Source organism: Batrachochytrium dendrobatidis (assembly GCF_000203795.2).
Source record: "Batrachochytrium dendrobatidis JAM81 unplaced genomic scaffold BATDEscaffold_20, whole genome shotgun sequence".
NCBI classification, from domain to species: domain Eukaryota; kingdom Fungi; phylum Chytridiomycota; class Chytridiomycetes; order Rhizophydiales; genus Batrachochytrium; species Batrachochytrium dendrobatidis.
In genome coordinates this window covers 76552-96034 of record NW_006281118.1, presented here as the reverse complement: position 1 = coordinate 96034, position 19483 = coordinate 76552, and the positions used below count along the sequence as shown (strand labels likewise).

Below are 19483 nucleotides of genomic sequence, written 5' to 3'. Positions count from 1 at the left end.
GTTTGTTTTGTGTAAAATGCTGGATACAAGATTGTGACATTTACAAACAAGCATCTAAGGCATGGTCAATAAAAACAGTACAATTGTAAGTTTTCAATACATTAAGCCATATTAGTTTATTAACAATACTGCAACAAGGCTTCAAGTATTCGTACCTGATGGAGTTATAGCTTGACGGAAAAAATAATTTAATTTTTGTAATCCATTTAGAGTCTGCATTCACGTCAATGAAGCATTATCTTGCAGTCGGGACCTTGGAACAAACAAGGATTGGATCTTCGTTGGTTTGGTAAACATTCAATCAACACAACGATCATAATTCAAACTGTGGTTTTGATCCGAAACTCGCTTGTTTTGGTAGTTGTACGATTGCCAGATATTGATTCAACTGGTATCAAAAACTCGTGTTCTAGTTCAATTGTTTGTCACAAGAAACTAGCAAACCAACACACCAAAAGATAACAATGTCCAGTCAATATGATGTGAACTATCAATCATTTCGCAAGACTAGCTGTTTATTATATATATTGTCCCCTTATTTAGTCTCATTTTACGTGAATACGGTTGTAGTTAGACATGATCTGATGGATAGATTTAAACCAAACCATCAAATAGTTTATAAACCAAGTATTATTCAAAAGGTTCATTTATAATTCAACAACTCGTTACAGCTTTGATCGAGTGTTGGCATCCCTGGATGCAGCCTTTTCCATAAATGCTCTCACTTGATCCACACCACCTGTTTTATAAAACACTTCTTCGAGCTGCTGAGCGAGCAATAGATCGCCAGCAATCTTGACTCGGTTTTGAGTCAGAGCTTTGAGACCGTGCATGCCTCCTGTAATGAACTTGTAGATGTCTCGATCCTCGATCTCTACAGCTACCATTGGAAGAGGCTTTTCATTTCCCTTGAGCTGTGGAAGACTCGGACGAGTTTGAGAAATCAGAGGTTTAGCATCTTGACCACGGAACAGTAGGTACCTATTAGAGAATCATGCATATTAAAAAGTAAGTTGCAATACAGCAGATTATACGCAAATGGAAAGCCAATAGGAAGCATAACAAGACAAGAGATGACCAGATACGACAGTATAGATGAGAGAGATTGAAGCTGCATGAACATTCAAAGTTGCACAAGTTTAAAAATAGACCCATGTAGTAAGGCATATATTCTTGGTAGGATTGGTTCATATAACAACGACAATAACATCGAATCAGGCTCAACCACCAGGATGTCAATACTAAAGTCTATTTCAACATGAGCTTAACCCACCAATCGTCCTTTTTCTCTCCTCGCTTGAGAACAGTGACAATAAAGAGACCAGACAAGTTTCCTAAAAGAGTGGGGTTGTCCGATAGTTTACGAGCTATTTCAGGAAACAGCAGAGACGCATGCAACGACTTCTCAGGTCGTTTACCACGCTGGAATTCATCAAGAGTCTGTTGTGACATGAAGTGGTGAGCTAAAGACAAATCGAATGAGAACGCATAATATTTATTTGGATTTCAAGCCAATTTCAGCATGTTTGAAATCATTCTGATGGCATCAGACTGTAAAATGTTAAATTGATATTTTACTATTTCAGATTTATTATTCTGTTTCGCTATCCATTTTGTTATCCATTTGCTGTATCATCCATTCCGCATCATCACCAAGCTCATCTGCATGCGTCTCAGCATAACAGTGCAGCATTGCAATCTCCCTTGTTGTGTTATCCCGCTCTGCAATGCTATCCACCTGGTGATGTAACCCATGAAATGCACAGTACATGTCAAGAACTTTGAATGCATCCATTTCTCTACAACAAATACATCATGTATGCTATTAGCGATTATACGTGATATTTTACCATGCATGACTGCAATCTTTAAAATCATCCCGACTTTAGTTCAGCTTCATATAGACTAACATGCATTGTGCTGGTTTCTTACCTTCCACTCTTTATCGACGCCAGTAGCAGTGCAGTAACTTGATCTGTCTGCACAACATACTTGACAAACGATTCAAGGTGTTGCGACGCGGCCAGTAATACAAACAAGTGTCGAGAGTTTAAAACATGCATGATTTGAGGAATTACTGTTTTTTGAGCATACACCAATGTTGTTGTGTCTAGATTTGGATAAACAGTTCCATTTGGTACCAGATTCAGCGTATCTAAAAGACTGATAAGATTCGAGCCATCCAATCCTGACATCACATTCTAATACCATTTACAATCAAACTGTTAACAATGAATCATTTGGTTGTTTTGATGTTCATCAACAGACAAAAACAGCAAATTATGGCTGCAGTGTTAAACATGCATACCCGAATGGTTTTGTCCCTACTATCAAACGAAGTAGGAAGATGTCCAAGAAGAATGATGGCAAAAAACCTGGATTCCAAACTAAAGGCCGTTTGTAATAGATCACCAATCAGTTGCTCAAGGTGACACAAAGAACTATAAGGTGACTTGATATACAATGACAAGAGATTTTGAAACTCGAGAATTTTCGCTCGATTTGCATCAGCTAATATGAGCAACCATAAAGTTAGTAAAATAATTTTACAGGCCGGCAAGATAGATTGCTGTATATGAGCAATGTGTGGAATCATTTTAGGTGTGATTTTCTTACCGAGGTTTAAAAACCAATTGCTTATGGATATTTGCCATGTGTTTACCCAAAGCCCTCTCACCCACCCCAGAATGGCAATCGAAGGGATTTGCACAAGTGTCTCTAGCATATTCAACACAAACGCATGCTAGTCGAATAGTTACAACAATAAAAGCTCAGTGAATTATAGATATTACATAGACAACTATAAATATTACCACCATGATCCACTTACGTCCTGGTGTTGCTCTAATTGCAAAAAAACATTGTAAAGTAGTTCTCCGTCCATAATCATGTAATCGATACATATTTTGCAAATGAGTCGAAGACCCTAAGTAGTACACCACAGATATAATTTTTAAAAATTAGTATGAAACCACGAATCAAAATTATAAATACAAAAAACATTGGCAGCGCAATTAAACTGGGCAGGTTTGAGACGACATACTTTGACGCTGTTTCGATGACTAAGCCAAAGAGATTGCACAAACGCACCCTTATTGCATTGATCAAAATCTTGAAGTGATTGCACAATATTCAGATCTTGAAATTCCTTGAGATACATGGTCATTTGCATGTAATGCCTAACATGTTACAAAGCACAACGGTTTAGTTTAGCACCATACTTTACATGTTAGAGTAAAGCGGCTTACCATACTCCCTTTTTGGACATTTCTTCCATATCTGACTGTTTGGTTAGTCGTATTAAAGCCGATAATGCTCGCACTCGCATCCACGTGTCTACTTTAGTACTAGACTATACCGTTTAGATGGCGTTAAAATGGGTTGGAATGATTAAAACTCATTATAGATAACACAGACGGGAGTTTCAACAAGTGTATTAAATCATGCCATGATTTTAGTATACCTGATATGCCAAACGAAGTAACAACTGAGACCCAAGTTGACTGTTGCGCTCAAATAAATAGTGTATTTGGTTTTGTAAATCTTGCTCCTGTTCCTATATCATGCACATATGTTTAGAACTGATGACTAGCTTGGATTCAATTATAAACATGAATACAGATATTGAAGCTTTAAAAACATACTTTATCTTCTTCAGGCACTTCCAACTTGACCAAACGCTAGTCGATTGAATACAATATATTGTGTTTAAAAATAAAGCACGTTAGATCTTGACATGTCACGATTTTTGTAGATTAAATAGCAATATGCACACATATAGATGACTTGATTACAAACAAATTACCATTAAAACAAGCATTTGAATATCATCCAATTTAAGCAAGGATCGTTTGGCAATTTTTTCAATCACGTCATGGATATCACATTCTATCAAGTATGCAAAATAAAAATACAAGTCATTAGTCGTATTCTTGTATAGACATGTTTGTATCAACTTACTAGGAGCAGCAGACATTGTAGCTCCATGTTTATACAACGCAACACAGAGATCAAGTGGCGAGTGTGCCATGGATAGAAATTCGGTAAGCTTATTTGTTCTCAATTGGACTTCGGTCTCAGCTTGCACTGCCATTTTTTTGAGTCGAGCAATCGTCACTTCTACTTTGTTGGTAGTTTCCTCGGCAGAAGAATCAGATTTTGTTGCAAGCAACCATCGCTCAGCCAAATGTATGGCAAGCTTATACATTGCAATTCGATCTGTGCCACATGGATAGCTTCCACCCACAAGAACAGCTGTAGTGACGGCTTGTTCGCTGTCTCTAATTTTGCTTACAAGAGATCGGAAATCGGCACACTTGATTCCTAATACAGATACCGTGTCTTGGTCACTAGAAGAAAGTGATTTCTACAAAGTAATCAACATATATATTGCATGTATTGTATCAATAAGTGTGTACAGGAATATATGTGCCCACAACAGGTAGCCATTTGACACATTAGCCGCTTTAAAATTGAACAACGACAGTTGGAAATGATTTCAATGACTTCTTACCAACAGCGCAATCTTGCTTGAAATGAGCGTGAGATGAAGTTTATCTGGATCAAGATCTAAAACATAACACACTGGAACTAATCGTGCAAGCGACACGTCGCAAATCTCAGGTGCAAGAACAGTCCATGGATCCTTGATAAGCATATGAAATGGAAGTCGCTTGTAGCTACTGGAAAATTTCTATATATGATGCATGATTAAAAATCAACACAAAAGTCAATAGTCAATTTAAAAATCACACAGTTTCGAGTCAGATTATACTCAAACAGCAAAATCGTACCTTTTTGAGAATTGAAATATCTGGAGGTACTGTGGATCTGGAAGTTGACAAAGTAGTTGCTAAATAGAATATTAAAACCAGTGTCAACATAGCCTTTCCAATTTTTGTCATTTTAAATATAATAATCCTAAAATATTCAGTATTCCTACCATTGTAGCAGGAAAGTAGCTCGTCAAAAGTAGGCGGAACAATTCGCGTATAGGATTTGAGAATATCTAGCACAAGTATGGCATTTTTCGCCTGTCCTTGATTTGCATCGATTCTCAATATCTGCTCGTTAATAAATCGAATGTCTAGAGTATACATCAAAGTCAATTGGAGAGTGGTTACCAAGCTATTTGATACACACCAGCAATTTGAAAAATAAAATTTATGAATGTGTAGCACTTGCCTTCATAGTTGTAAGCAGAGATCTGATACAGACATTCATTGATAAGCAATTGAATGAATTTCTCTTTGTTGGAAATGTCAGTCATGATACTGGCAATGCAAACATGATGTTTAGGAGTATCACCAGCAGCGCATTCAAATGTATCAGTCAAATGGTATAATTGCTGTTTCACGAGTTGAAAGTATACAAAATCATCTATCAAATGGGTTGTAAATGTCAGCCAATGTATTCAACTTTACCAACAGTACTAGGCATGACAAATGGATAAAACTAACCTTCAATGTGGTAGTATTGAGAAAATGCAAGTGTTGTTTCAAGATCCCCATCAGTTTTCTGCAAAATATGTGGTATCAGCTCTCGCTGATAATCACCATTGACACTTGCTTGGTATTTTGCTTGATCAAACGGGATTTCTGCATGACTTGTGTTAATACAGTTTTCAAAAATAACCATTTTACAATATCTATTTGCCCATCAAAACAAAACGCTTACCCAATACCTGCAATTCTTGCCACCATCCAGCATGCACAGCCAATCGTTGACAATTTGCTTGGAAATCATGCTGAGACCATACTAATCCAGCCATGGCACCCACTTTAGCTACTCTTTCTAATCGTCCAAAATCTTTCCCTGTGGTCGCCATTCCACTTTTGAACGAGTCAAATGCAATTTTGGTTGGCAGACTGAGCAAGCAAGCCAAAGTATAGTGTTTATCAATGACTTTGGCACTAAGCATTTGGGTTGCTAGATTTTTGAGAGCGTGTTCCGTTTGGAGTATATATTCTGCTGCTGCAGTAGTAGCTTGATTTGATGATGCCATGGATTGTGAAAGTGGAGAGTAAGAAAGCTCAATAAGACGTTGGGATAATCGAATTGCAAGTTGATATTGCCGATGCTGTAGACAAATATCTACCAGTTGGTGACCGTGCGTGTGAGCAAGCTGTCGATCAGGAATTTGATCATTCGCGCGCTTCCCTTTTCCAACCATCTCGACATGATCGGCAAAAGGATCGTTGATTTCTCGTGCAAGTGCTTCGTTCATTGAAATAGTGGATTGAACAAATATGACTGCGTGCTCAAGAGCTGTTTGAGCATTCAAAACAAGTCCTGTTTCATGATAGAACGAATGAAAAATTCTTGAACCAAACCGTTCGTCTTGATATGGTACTGGATCATGTGCAACGGGTATAATTCTGGCATGGTTTGATTCATAATCGGATCTAGAGCCACTCCCTCTAGAATAATTGCTAGTTGACTGCTCCAAACCATCCGTTGGTCCGATTCGGCGTCGTTTGGTCAGTGAGGCACGATAGGCACCCATATCTCCCTGCAAAACAATATGATACAGCAAGTCCAAATCTTTAAACAAATCCAAGTGCTTGGACAAATCAGATGAATCACTGTTTGCTATAGCCAAACGTCCCAATTGAACCAGCAGTTTTGCCAGTTTAAAAATATGCTCCGACCCTTTATCAAACTGCAGCAAGTAATTGTTGTTCAGAATAAGTTTACAACATGTCGCAAATGTCGTAGCAGTTTTTGAGCCAGGATAAATATCGTTGAGTTCGTTGCATAGAAGCATTGCAAGGTCTAATTGATCGGCTTGTGTCAAAAGAATGGCCAATCGGCAAAGCGTGTCGTGACGATCAATCCCAAGAGCATCGGCATATGTATAGATATCTACAAATGCAGCTGATCCGTCCGTAAATGACTGTAATTGAATATGCTCTTGAAGAAGTGTTTGAACAAATAAAGGATCCATGATGCATTTTGGGTGGATCATTTGTTTATAGTCACGATAGAGGTTTTGAGCACGTCGAAAATCAAAGCCACTGGGCAAGTCATGGATAAAAATATGATGTTGCGTCAATATACCGTGTATCATTATACCAGCCTGCAGCATGGTAGTAAAAGTCGATTCATTTTCTATAATATCGACATGAATCAAAAGCAATAGTAGAAAATCAAAGTCAATAAGTTTATCTTTCAACTCGAATAAATCAAACACATTACATACGTTGGGATATGGCATAGTCTAGCTTGATCAAAATCCAGCCAAGTAATTGAGTCACAAGTGAAGCTCGGTCAGCCGACGAAAGTCGCTGATCACTTTCATCATCAAGCGCCTCCTTGTCTTGTGTGATTTCAGTGTCCGCAGTTTCGCTTCCAACAGATAACAATAGCTCGCATCTTTCAAATAAGTTTTCAGCAACAAGGAATCGCGCTCTCATTAAATATGCATCCATTTTTGTAAGATTGTGATATGCCTTGACTACTTGCAGTGCATCGCCCACAGCAGAGATCTGATCAGTTTGCTTGCAGATATGTCTTAAAAGACGTTTGGCTAAACTCATATTGGCAATATTAAATACAGTAATATCATATTTGAGCATCATTCTCTTTAGTTGGATCAGTCGAAATTGCTCTACAATATCGCGATGATTGTGAACCATGGTGTCCTTGAGTCTCTGTATTACCAAACAATATGTTAGATGGTTCAATGGATGATAAACTATGTCGTCTGATAGCGGATATGCCAGTTTCACAATCCGAGATAAATACTCGCCTTTTTAATATGTATATCAAGGTCAGCACTCCATGGAATACCTGTACGTCGCATGATTTCCAAAATAATATCGTTTTCAATACTCGAATCGCCTATTAATGGAACAATTGCCAATACTCTTGGTTCCCAGGCTAATCAAAATAAATACATTAGCTACCCAGAAATCAACCAGTTTCAAACAAATGCAAAACTGGCATACTTTGAAATGACTGTTCTTGACCTATAATATATTTGAATTCAAGCATGATAAAATGACTCGTGTAAGCAAATATTGCATAGCCAAGATAAAATACTATGCATATAAATTAAACTATACCAATAGATGAGTCCATAAGTGTGGTGCAATACTCTGAAAGAAACACCTTGACTGTGATATCATCGTGGCGTGCAAGATATGGTTTGATGTGCTTTTCAATAGCAGATGGGATCAGCTCAGGAGCGGCAACACGATCCACCAAAGACATGGCTGTATTTGAAATCAAAGGTTAAATTGCATTCAAGAGTGTACAAAACAAGGTTGCATGAAATTAACAAAAATGCACACAGCTTACCGATGCTCATTGGTTGTTCTTTTTCATAAACAGATAGTGATATCGGCATGTTGTGATCATCCTATATTGTAGATTTAAAATTGCCATGTGTTGGTCAAAATAATAACACGAGATACATTCCAAAATGATAAATTAATGTCTGTACTTGCCCATAAACTTGCAAGATCTTTTAAATTAGAAAGTAGCTGAAGGAATTCAAGAAGACTAGAATGAGGCTCGATATCAGAGTTGTTTTGAGTGTCATGAAGCATAGATTTGACATATCTCCACGGTGAACACTCGGTAGTACTGTATTTGATCCGGTGAAGTTGTGCATTCGGCTGTTGAAGAGATATCAAAAACTTTAATGCATCATGCGGACGTTCAGTTTGACCTTCAATCTGTCTTGCCCGATCCACTATCCATTGGTTCAAAAGGTTCCTACAATAAAATATGAACGAGTAAGCAATGTTTTCAAAATAAGAGACTTTCAAATCTAGTTCAAAACTAAATATTCTATACCGTTCAGCTGTAGTAGTAATATGTCTTTCGAATTCTTGAACCAGCACAATTATGTTTGAAACAGTCATGTTTACAGGTAAATCTTGAAAAATTGTAGCAATGCTTTCACATAGCGTTGGATCTAAATCAAGATGAATGTGGTATTCAAGTTTGATATTAATTCACAAGTAAATGCAATAAACTTGAATCATATCTACAAAAGCATACCAGTACTGTGACGGTTCCAAATCGTGAGTGCTTTTGAGCAGTCTCCTACAGCAATTGCATCTCGTATGAGTTCAGAAATCGGCCGCTGTTTAAATTCTATCCATTGAGCAAAATCAAACTCGTGCAAATAAATGTATGTCGCCAGTCGCTTTGTGATTTGCTCAACATAAGCTGCAAGAGAGCTTAATTTTTCTGATGATTCTAAATTGAGCATACTTTTTTCAAGTCTGCTGCGACAAAACTCTATAAAATGCTGCACATCATCAAGTGACCGTGCTTTTGCTTCAAGACAATGGTTGACAATAAAAAAATCATCCTATGTGGAGTAGAACGCATTTCAGAATTCAATGAATGGCCAAATACAAACTCACAATATATTAAAACAGACGCCATACCTCGATATGATTCATAATCAACAAAGCATCGGAAACAAGATCTGTTTTTGAAGATCCACTTGTCATTTCAGCCAATAGTGATTCAATATGTAGTTTATATAGACTCTAGATTGCAATGCATCAACATAATACATTAATTGCCAAATTTGACAAGTTTCATGTTGATATTATCAAATAAAACAGCTATAGTTTTTCAACATACCTGAATATCCAAATGATTAGCCTGTGCCATATCTTCTGCCTTGTCAAGCTGGCCAGAAAAAATCAATTCCTTGACCTTTTGAAGTGATGTTGTAGGAGAAAGCTTAGCAATTTGAATATCCAGTGTGATATAATCGCTTGTTAAATCAATGGGATAGTTCACATATATCAACTCTAAAGTATCAACTTTTTGGCCAGAACAACTCGGTCTAACCAGCTTTGAAGTTGATGGAAGATTGCATTTTTGAATTGTGTCAAGTGTAGGTATATCAAGCAGTATCAACCGAGTTTCCTGCTGATCAGTACAAACGACTACAAGCACAGTTTTGATATCCTCAAGTGGATTGATAGTAAAATACATATCTACAACGTTGGAGATGCGTGTACGACCTATGGCAACCCAAACTTTTGAGTCAAATAAAGTTAGCTGGTCAGTAGTATCCAGTGTAGCAATGTATCCAGATGTAGATTCGAGCTCAGCAAAAATCAGAGTTGATCCATTTAAAACACGTTTAACAGAGTCGATACATGCTGTTGGAATGGAAGGGTGTTTTGTCCATATGGTCAATGGTGCAGAACCTATCAACAACAAGTCAGTAATTTGGAGTTTGAGGAGGTTTTCCAAAATAAATGCACGCACCAGATCCACAAGCGTATATAAACTGATTGGACACTAAAACGTAGTTTAATGAATCCATCAACTCTCCAGAAATCTTGATTGTTTGCACCTTGACATGTTGTTGAATCTGAGATGAAAAATGCCACATTTTAATTAATGTGTAAACGCCAATCATCCACCATCAAGGAAATAAAACTCTTACAGTAGATGAAATAGTTTCCAAGTTGCCATCAAGCAAGTACTGTTCAACAAGTGCAAAATCGATTCCAGAAAGTCTCATGAGAGTTCCAGATGTCAAAGAAACAACCACTTCATCTGTATTTCTGATTTGAAAAACATACAGTTGATGTCAACTCGATTATAGAAACAATTTAAACGAATAGACTTACTCGTTAGATATCAGATCTAGACAAGCAAACACATGTTGATTTTCCAGATTGGATTGCTGTAGCGTAGTGGGATTGACCAACGCCTGAGAATAAAACACCTGACCCGAGAGAAGATGAACAAAATGAATAGAACCAAGAATATCTCCAACAACAGCGATCTGACGAGAGGAATGCACACCAAGACAGTCAATCCTACAATCTATAAATCCAGTTGAAACAGACAAGTGCAATTTTTAAAGTTTAGAGTGTTATTAGGACTGAATTACAATTCATTAAATTACCTAATTCGACCTGAGCTGATAATTGTTTATGATTGATGGACACAAGATAAAGAATAGAGTCGATGGCCAAGCAAAACAAGGATTCTGTACGAACGACTGCCAAGGGAGTGTATGACAGAGAATCGGACTGAGTTGAGCGAATGTCCGATTGAATATTTTAATATCAAGTTCAAATGATGTTAGAATCCAATAATCAACCCATCTGTCATAATAAAATACTGCACATGTTCCTGCCTTGTTTTTAAAAGTAAATGAATTAGATTTATGCGAGATGGGCAAGCTAAACAGCGATGCCAACACCAACGACATGTGAGGTACGAATGCAAGTCGAGAAACTCGAGAAACTCGATAAAATCCAAGTTTATGAATTCAACAAGTTTACCCATTCAATAAATGGACTGTCGCTCTTTGTCTGGCTCATCCTTGCATTCAAACACTGCAACAATTCAATTGGAATTCACTGCTGTGGTGGTCGATACCAACTTTCTTATATCTCAATTGAGCTTGTTGAAACAATCCGTTAATCATATGTCTGATGACATGTTTCTGTTTATTCCTGAAGTGGTGGTTCAAGAATTGGATGGTCTCAAAGTATGTCTTGTTGTGTTACAGTGCTGGATTCATGTTTTAATCTAGAATGTTTTAGTTTAATCATTCCAAGGACACTTTAATACATGACGATGCGCTTGAACGGATTAAACTATCGCTTGGTGATTGTGCTAGACAAGCTATTCAGTTTTTATTCAACTCTCTCTCTGACTTTTCAAACAATAAAGTTCGTGGTCAAGTCAAGTCGAATGTCTCGACTTTGTATGGTTCTGATGTAAGTTTCACGCCAGAATACTGACTTTGGTCAAGGTTATTAAAGTTTCTACTGGTAAATCTTGCGTGTCTATTCATGGTTTAGATTGTCAATGACGATCTTATCTTACAATGTTGCTTGCAATGCGTTCCAGAAACTGCATCCAAAGTAGTTTTGTTGTCCAATGGTAAATGTCTTGAACTTGTTTGATTCAAGTTTATTAAAGCCATAAAACTGACTACAATCAAATCCTGTAGATAAGAATTTATGTGTCAAGGCATTGATACATGGCATTCCTACAATTTCTGATTTTAAAGGAAACTCGCAAGCATTGGTAAACGAGATTCAGCATCAGGCATCGAAATACAAGCAACAGTCTAAAACTAATCTTTCAAATCACAACTCTCATTCATCTTTGAATCAAACATCCATTCAACAGCATACCACATCTATACACTCGACTCATCTCCATGCATTCTCGATCGAACCTTCAAACCACATGCAACAGGATCAAACACACATGATGGATGAAGATGTAATGATGGACATGGATGATATGGAAACAGAACCCATTGTTGTATCATCACATGTAGCAGATCTTAAAACTTATCCGGTTCCTGCGTCTATATCTTCAGCACTCATTCACACTGAGCAAAAAACACTCTTGGCATTAGCTCAGTTAGAGACGGATTGGATGGCGTGTATGATGGCATGCATCCCTGTAATACTTTATAAGAAATATGGAGATGAATGGGCAGTCATTTCCCAAGTCACACCCCCAAAGGAGATGGAACAAGTGATTCAACTCATAGATAAGTTGTGGGAACAAGTATTTTGTTCCGTGCTGGATCGAAATCTATTCAAACAATTAGGACTCAATCAACGAACTGCAAAAGATATTCGACGTAGTGTAAGAACGAACAAGCTGTTACTGACTCGAGGGGATCTGACAGTGTTTTTACAAGACATGGAACAGATTGCAAGAGAGTGCTGTAGATGGTGTGGACTAACCGAGGATATGGAGCGAATGAAACAGTTGATTTGGAACATCAAGATTATTGTTGTGGACTCGACATGATCATCAATGACAAGAATTATTCAAGAAACCATTCGTACTGTTCGAGTATAGTTTTATACAATTCTTGTTGGTAATCGTCGAGTTTAGAATAAGAATTTGAATCATAAAACTGTCGACTCCCTTATTTATTATTTTACATGGATGTACAGCAGCATCTCAATCTTATTTATTTTTAGTAATCTGACTGCATCATGTCAGGAATGCAAATGGCTCCATTGAATGTTCCCTTCTCGCGCAGACGACAGACTGCTGCTGTTGTTCTCTGGCTTCTTCTATTGCCATGCTGTCTAGCCTTGTTCATTTTCATGCTGATCACTCCACCACTCTTGCCCTTTGCTCTTGGTTATATCGTATACATCATGCTCGACTCTACTCCACAACAGGGAGGTCGCAAGGTTATGTGGTTGAGAAGACTGTCGCTTTGGAAATGGCTGGCTGACTTCTTTCCTATTTCTCTCGTCAAGACTGTGGATTTGGACCCCAAAAAAAACTATGTCTTTGGGTACCATCCTCATGGTGAGCTTGTTGGTTCATATTCTTCATGGATCTGCTAGTTGGGAACCCACCCTAATATGCTTAATACTGCAATGAGCTTCAAAGCATATTGCGGCGGTTTAGATTGCATGCTGAACCCCCTTGTGCTGCTGTGGGTTTGACTATGCAATGCTGACTGCACACTGCAACAAGCTAATTCCATTCTTAAATCTCATCGACTGTTAGGAATCATCTCGCTTGGCGCATGGTCCAACTTTGCTACAGAAGCTACTCACTTCTCCCAAGAGTTTAAAGGCATCGATCTGCGACTCATGACTCTCGCTGCCAATTTTAGAATGCCATTCTTTAGGGAAATCATTCTGCGTAAGATTCTGTTGCTTTGTATCTATGAATTGTCCTTGTTTACCAATGGTTTCATATCTTATAGATCTTGGCATTTGCTCAGCAAGTCGCGAATCATGCGACTATGTTCTTAAACAAGGTCAAGGAAACGCCATCATGATTGTGGTTGGCGGTGCTGCAGAAGCTCTTAATGCTCATCCAGGCACATGCGATCTTGTTCTCGTAAAGCGATTTGGATTTGTTAAAGTAGCTCTTCGAGCTGGCGCATGTCTTGTGCCTGTCTTTTCTTTTGGTGAAAACGATATATGGGATCAAGTTTCAACCCCAAAAGACTCGTTTATTCGAAAATACCAGAAATGGTTTCAAAAAATCGCAAGCTTCTCACCTCCTCTCCTGCATGGTCGTGGTATTTTTACTTATAACATGGGAATTCTACCCTATCGTCGTCGTATTGTATCGGTTGGTAAGTTCAGCTTTGGTCCTACTCGTTCTCGTCCAATTATTGAGCTGTTTTTTATGATTTTTTAAACTTGCCAATCTTTAAAAACAATGATTTAGTTGGAAAACCGATTCAGTGCCCAAAGATTGACAATCCTACTCTGGAAGAAACACAAACATTCCACAAGCTTTATATGGAAGGGCTTCAGGAACTATACAACACGCATAAAGACACTTATGCTCCAGACCGCAAGAGCGATTTGAATTTTGTCGATGAATAAATATGCATGAGTTTGAGCCTAATCAATCTATTTTCAATCTTGCTCAGTAGTTACCAAGAGATGATACTGATAATATGTAGTTTCTTCAAGTTATGCTCGAGTCTTTTATACCGTTTTATTGCAACACGATTCGTGTATGACCACCACCTCGCACTTCCTTGATTCTCCCCAAATGTCTCAGAATAGCAACAACGTTTCTGCCCACAGCATCAAACTTGAATCCGCTCTCCGTCCACCCTCCACTTTTATCCTTCAAATCCTTTTCTGTAACAAACACACGAGACTTTGTCTCGGCAGTCGCGAGCTGCTTGTGTTCCCAATAGATGGATCGCTGCAATTTAGACATTTTCTGCTGAGGCAGTTTAAAAATCTTGTACTTGTCACTTATAAGAAGATTGAGATCAGTGATGGCCTGATTGATTTTTTCTAATGTAATCCGACCCACTAATGGTTTAAATCGACATGTCCACAAAACAATTGAATATCAGTAACCCATGACTCTTCACAAGCAAGTTGGGGTTGAAATATATCCAACTAAACGTACCAATATATTGAGGAATGTGATTGTATTCATCGTCGGTGAGTAGTCGGATGGATCTACAAGGTTTAGCAGACGGTTTTTCTTTTTTGGGGGCATGGCTTGTTGGATCTGCATCTGGCTCTCCATTCGTGTCGCTTGCAGATGCCACTTTCATGAATGTCAAGGTATCAGACACATCTGCAGTATGCTCAGTAGAAGTGGCATGTGTACCCCCAGCGTTTACCTTGTCCAGCATTTGAATGAGCACAGACTCTTGCTGCTTCAATTTTGGTAGGATATTGGATCTGCCATGACCTAATAGGGTAGTTTCTGTATCAAGAGCTTGTTGAAGATCTGCTGCTTGAGATTCAAGAGTGGATATTTGATGTGAGAGGTCAGAAAGGATATGAGATAAGGCAGTGGGCTGGGATGACGTTGCTGCAGCATGAACAGAAACGAGTTCACGCAGGAGTTGGATTCTGTCCGAAAAGGTTGATGTGATGAGGGTATCCAGTGTATTATTTATACTGTCACTGGGCTTGTCGGTCAAAGTGTCAGGAAATGAGCACTGAGTGAGCATCAAAGCAATCAAGTTTTACGTTTGTATCTGATGGGTCAACTGCTGGGTTAACAACTGGGTAAAATCAATGTTCAATCCAAATCAGCATTTCTAGCACACATGCATGACCACATCCAACAATAGTCATTTTACATTACAGTATTTTATTTAGTGTTTCCTTGTAGTGCCATTGTTCCTACAATCAACGATTCGATTTCTTGCAAGTCTTCTACCGCAGTGGGAATGGAATAAATCTGCACAATCAAGCTAAATGAATACATGATCGATCTTGACAAGCCAATGAACTCCACTCCAAACGAATTCAACCCACCTTGCGAATAGCTTTCATGTCTCGAATATTGTCCAGATCCGTAAATTCTGCAATGTGAGTCCCGTGAATGTGTCGAGTCAAGTCTTGCAATATTTCCTGTTCAAAACGATCAGTATTCAACCAGATATACACATGCCAATACAGTGATAATCAACGCACCTGATTATGATTTTCTATTTGATCATTTCCAGAATAGTCTACAACCAATACATTGCAAGTGTGTTTTGATATTCCAAACTGCTTAAATGCCTGTGATATAGATGTATCGCCAGACAAGGAAAGCAAGATTTCCGACTGATCAGAATGGGTCCGCATTTTGTTGGTACATTTATTCAAGTGTGTTTTTGTGACAGCCAATGACAGTTGAAACAAGGAGAATATCTTGGATGCATCCAAGTAGACTGCAGTTGGAAGAATTGGAGGAACATGCCGTAGATGAGTGAGAAGTTGCTGAGTATCTATAACATTGGTAAAGAGATACGCATGTACTTGTGGAGTTGAACAAAGATGAGAATTCTGCTGTGGATGATGAATGGGTTCTTCACTGTTGGTAGTGGTTGATAAAGGCAGTATCAGTTGCGGGATCGACAGAATCATCGAGTTGGTGAAAATGAAGATAAAATCAACCGTGAATTTAGCCAAAACACAAATGTTTAAATATGCCCAAATAGCCAAAAACTGCCCAAAAAACTTTCCAAAGCTTTCGAATTCCGCCCGCTTGTCCGTTACTCGACAGATTATTACTTGCAACACACTACAACCAACCGCATACTTTGACATATACACATACAATCACTGCAATCTAAAAATGCCCGTATCTGAACTAGTTCAGGTCATGAACCACATGCAAACCCAGAGACGAATAGTCTTTGTTGGCGATGAAGAAGTTGGCAAGAGCGCCATCATCAATGTTCTACGACAACTTCCATGTCCAACTGTAAGTATTACTGCATTCATGTATACTTGAATGGATTTATCAGCACAATCTCCACGATTTGCTCTGCTGTACACTACTGCAACACCCTTTCAGCCAGCATGAATCGCTATACTACTGATTGCATTGTTGAGCTGCTCAAGTGTTACCTTGAAAATTCTGAAAGGAGGCTTTTTGTATCCAGCCATGCTTGTATAATCAAACCCTCAGTTGGCCAGTGTCTGTATTCTCATTTCTAGCCTATACTGAATGGAATCGCACTATACAAGATGATTTTGACTCTACCTGCTTCAAAAATCACATGGTTGCAGGAGTAGGGTTGTTTAAAAGGAATTTCGTTTAGTCTTGAATTAAACTATCACAGCTACTTTATATAAGGGATGATTCTTGATCATGCTATGATTTGTCTGCGTAGTTGGGCAATGACATTCAGGGTTAATAGGGTGACTGTATTCATCTGACTGGACCTTGTAAATGGTTACGATGCAATCCAGCATTTTTCTGTGCACGTATTTTTGGGTCTAGTCCATTGTTCATTTTCTGTACCAACATATTGTGGTATTGAAATGTTTCACTTTTCCGTGTCTTGTTCTTGACAGCTTGCATCGCGCTGTGTTCCTATTGGATGTACGAGTGCAATCCACAACACTACTCCAGCCCATCAATGATGGCTTGAAATGCTTATTTGGCTGTAGTGGACAATGCTGATTGTCATTTTTTGCTGATTTTTATTTTTTAAAATATTATGAATTTCGATTGCTAACACGACCATTGAATGTCATTCAGTACCATCTTGCAACGATTGAAGACAGATATTCGTTAGACAACTATCCGAATGTTGCTATTATTGACACAGCAGGTGCCTCTGCCTTTGACAGATTGCGTCCATTTTCGTATGAAGGTGCCACAGACGTCGTCGTATGCTACGCCGTAGATTCTCATCAGTCCTTTGACCAAGTATTGGAAAAGGTAAAGCGATCTTTCGTGTCTGGTTGTTATTATTGTATTCACCCCAAGTTTTTGTTTAGTGGGTCCCTGAAGTTCGATTTCTGTGTGCGGATTGTCCTCTTTCGTTGCTGGCAACAAAGAGTGATTTACGAGCAGATGAAACGGTTATTTCTCGTCTTGCAAATCTTGGACTTGCTCCTGTTACGACAGAACAAGGTCGTCAACTGGCTGCTTCTATTCATGCAGATGCCTACTACGAATGTAGTGCAAAGCTAGACGACAATGTTATGGGGTTCTTTCAAGCTATTCTTGCACATACCCCACGCAAGATTGGACGTATCTCGTTGACTGCGCGTGCCCGTGATACTGATGCAGATTCTATGCGATCTGTCATGTCTTTTGCTTCATCAACCTCTTCCGAAGCGTCGTACACGACGGCTTTGATTGTAGATTCTCCCGTTGATGAAAATGCACATGAATTGGCATTGTCTCGAAACCAAGATGCTTGCAAATCAGAATCATCGTTTCGAAATCATGTTGATTCTGGCACAGATTTTACAATGAGTGGTATGTTTTATTGCCATTCCTGGACTATTGTAGGACTATTGTAGGACTTGATTGTAAAACTAAACTATTCAACTTTTGTAGACCAACTCGACATCACACCCACAGCAGCTTCGTCTGCACCAGACATTACCACGACAAATACATTGATATCAACAACTCCAACCCAGTCACAGTTTGATCTTACCAAGAACACTGCCATTCAAATACCCAAGCAAGCAGCAAATTTACAAAGACATCTCTACATCAAGTCACCCATTGGAGGCAGTCTCAGCTCTTTGGATGATGGCCAATCAAAATCATCTCCTGCTCTGTCGCTTTCAGATCTTTTGATCGAGTCAGAGCAAATGATGCTGAATACAGCACTGCTTGACACGATTACTGAGGACGAGGGAGACACTGTCCTGAATGGTTCAACCGCACATTTACCTAAAGCGCCCTATGCATCCAGCAAAACATATGGAGGGTATCGACAAAAATCAGCATCGTTGGTATCATCAAGAGTATCGTCAGGATCCACAGTCATATCCAAGCTTAGCGTGACATCTGCTCCCCTGCCACCACCCAAGAACGAACGACTTGCAGACATATCAAGTAAATCCAAACGACATGCAAATATACACAAACTCGATCTGGACTTTCTTGAAAGTGATGTATTCAACTATGATGATAGAGGACTGGCCAATTCGCTCTCCACACCCAAATCAGCCATGCCTGTACCTACCAAAGGTGCCCTACTTTCAGACATGACAGTGACTGGAGACGGTAGAGATCACGGTGACGCAGCTATACAACCCTTGGCTATGCCTGCATCAGCGGTTGTACTTGATCGGAGGGCATCTGTATCACATATGGAGAGCCAATACCACGCAGAATACAACAGCAACTCTAGTAAACGATCGAGTGGATGGAATCGGTTCTTTGGAAGCAAAAAGAAACCTGCTAGTGGACATGGTTCTGCAGGATATTCATATGGAGGTGCAACTCAAGGGTATACACCGAATGTACAAGGATACGGATCCAATACACATGCATCAAATCAAAGCCAACAAGCAAAACGATCATCAATATGGTCAATGTTGCTTGGCAAAAAGTAAAATCTATCGACTATTTTATTACTGTACCAAATAATATATTGATATTTACAACCGTATTCACGTAAAATGAGACTAAATAAGGGGACAATATATATAATAAACAGCTAGTCTTGCGAAATGATTGATAGTTCACATCATATTGACTGGACATTGTTATCTTTTGGTGTGTTGGTTTGCTAGTTTCTTGTGACATGAAACAA

At 38.7% G+C, this 19483-nt stretch overlaps 7 protein-coding genes across 7 annotated transcripts; 3 read left to right on the top strand and 4 right to left on the bottom strand.

The window, feature by feature from the left end:
• Positions 1–665: 665 nt before the first annotated feature.
• Positions 666–1452, bottom strand: BATDEDRAFT_92858 (uncharacterized protein; the record flags this gene model as incomplete). Its single annotated transcript, XM_006683034.1, has 2 exons — positions 666–981; positions 1274–1452. The coding sequence occupies 2 exons, from the start codon at positions 1450–1452 to the stop codon at positions 666–668; spliced, it is 495 nt and encodes a 164-aa protein (XP_006683097.1).
• Positions 1453–1591: 139 nt separating this feature from the next.
• Positions 1592–11203, bottom strand: BATDEDRAFT_92857 (uncharacterized protein; the record flags this gene model as incomplete). The annotated part of the gene is made up of 31 exons (XM_006683033.1): positions 1592–1799; positions 1933–2201; positions 2309–2511; positions 2617–2743; positions 2831–2926; positions 3044–3179; positions 3249–3352; positions 3464–3556; positions 3645–3680; positions 3806–3888; positions 3961–4366; positions 4514–4693; positions 4794–4852; positions 4943–5086; positions 5460–5597; positions 5677–7110; positions 7202–7750; positions 7792–7881; positions 7950–7970; positions 8067–8216; positions 8302–8362; positions 8418–8721; positions 8803–8923; positions 9010–9325; positions 9405–9509; positions 9607–10184; positions 10246–10351; positions 10427–10547; positions 10614–10812; positions 10895–11021; positions 11114–11203. 31 exons carry the CDS (start codon positions 11201–11203, stop codon positions 1592–1594), a joined length of 6654 nt encoding a protein of 2217 aa, XP_006683096.1.
• A 219-nt stretch (positions 11204–11422) lies between these two features.
• On the top strand, positions 11423–12774 carry BATDEDRAFT_28632 (mRNA-processing endoribonuclease; the record flags this gene model as incomplete). Its single annotated transcript, XM_006682989.1, has 4 exons — positions 11423–11485; positions 11541–11717; positions 11802–11883; positions 11954–12774. 4 exons carry the CDS (start codon positions 11423–11425, stop codon positions 12772–12774), a joined length of 1143 nt encoding a protein of 380 aa, XP_006683052.1.
• A 191-nt stretch (positions 12775–12965) lies between these two features.
• Positions 12966–14330, top strand: BATDEDRAFT_92838 (uncharacterized protein; the record flags this gene model as incomplete). The annotated part of the gene is made up of 4 exons (XM_006683055.1): positions 12966–13290; positions 13495–13632; positions 13697–14074; positions 14170–14330. 4 exons carry the CDS (start codon positions 12966–12968, stop codon positions 14328–14330), a joined length of 1002 nt encoding a protein of 333 aa, XP_006683118.1.
• A 115-nt stretch (positions 14331–14445) lies between these two features.
• Positions 14446–15430, bottom strand: BATDEDRAFT_92856 (uncharacterized protein; the record flags this gene model as incomplete). The annotated part of the gene is made up of 2 exons (XM_006683032.1): positions 14446–14774; positions 14875–15430. 2 exons carry the CDS (start codon positions 15428–15430, stop codon positions 14446–14448), a joined length of 885 nt encoding a protein of 294 aa, XP_006683095.1.
• Positions 15431–15731: 301 nt separating this feature from the next.
• On the bottom strand, positions 15732–16337 carry BATDEDRAFT_92855 (uncharacterized protein; the record flags this gene model as incomplete). Its single annotated transcript, XM_006683031.1, has 2 exons — positions 15732–15836; positions 15900–16337. 2 exons carry the CDS (start codon positions 16335–16337, stop codon positions 15732–15734), a joined length of 543 nt encoding a protein of 180 aa, XP_006683094.1.
• Positions 16338–17511: 1174 nt separating this feature from the next.
• Positions 17512–17924, top strand: BATDEDRAFT_6301 (uncharacterized protein; the record flags this gene model as incomplete). Its single annotated transcript, XM_006682970.1, has 2 exons — positions 17512–17643; positions 17703–17924. Coding segments are annotated over 2 exons (354 nt in total), but the record flags the coding sequence as incomplete, so codon positions are not given.
• Between the last annotated feature and the right edge of the window lie 1559 nt (positions 17925–19483).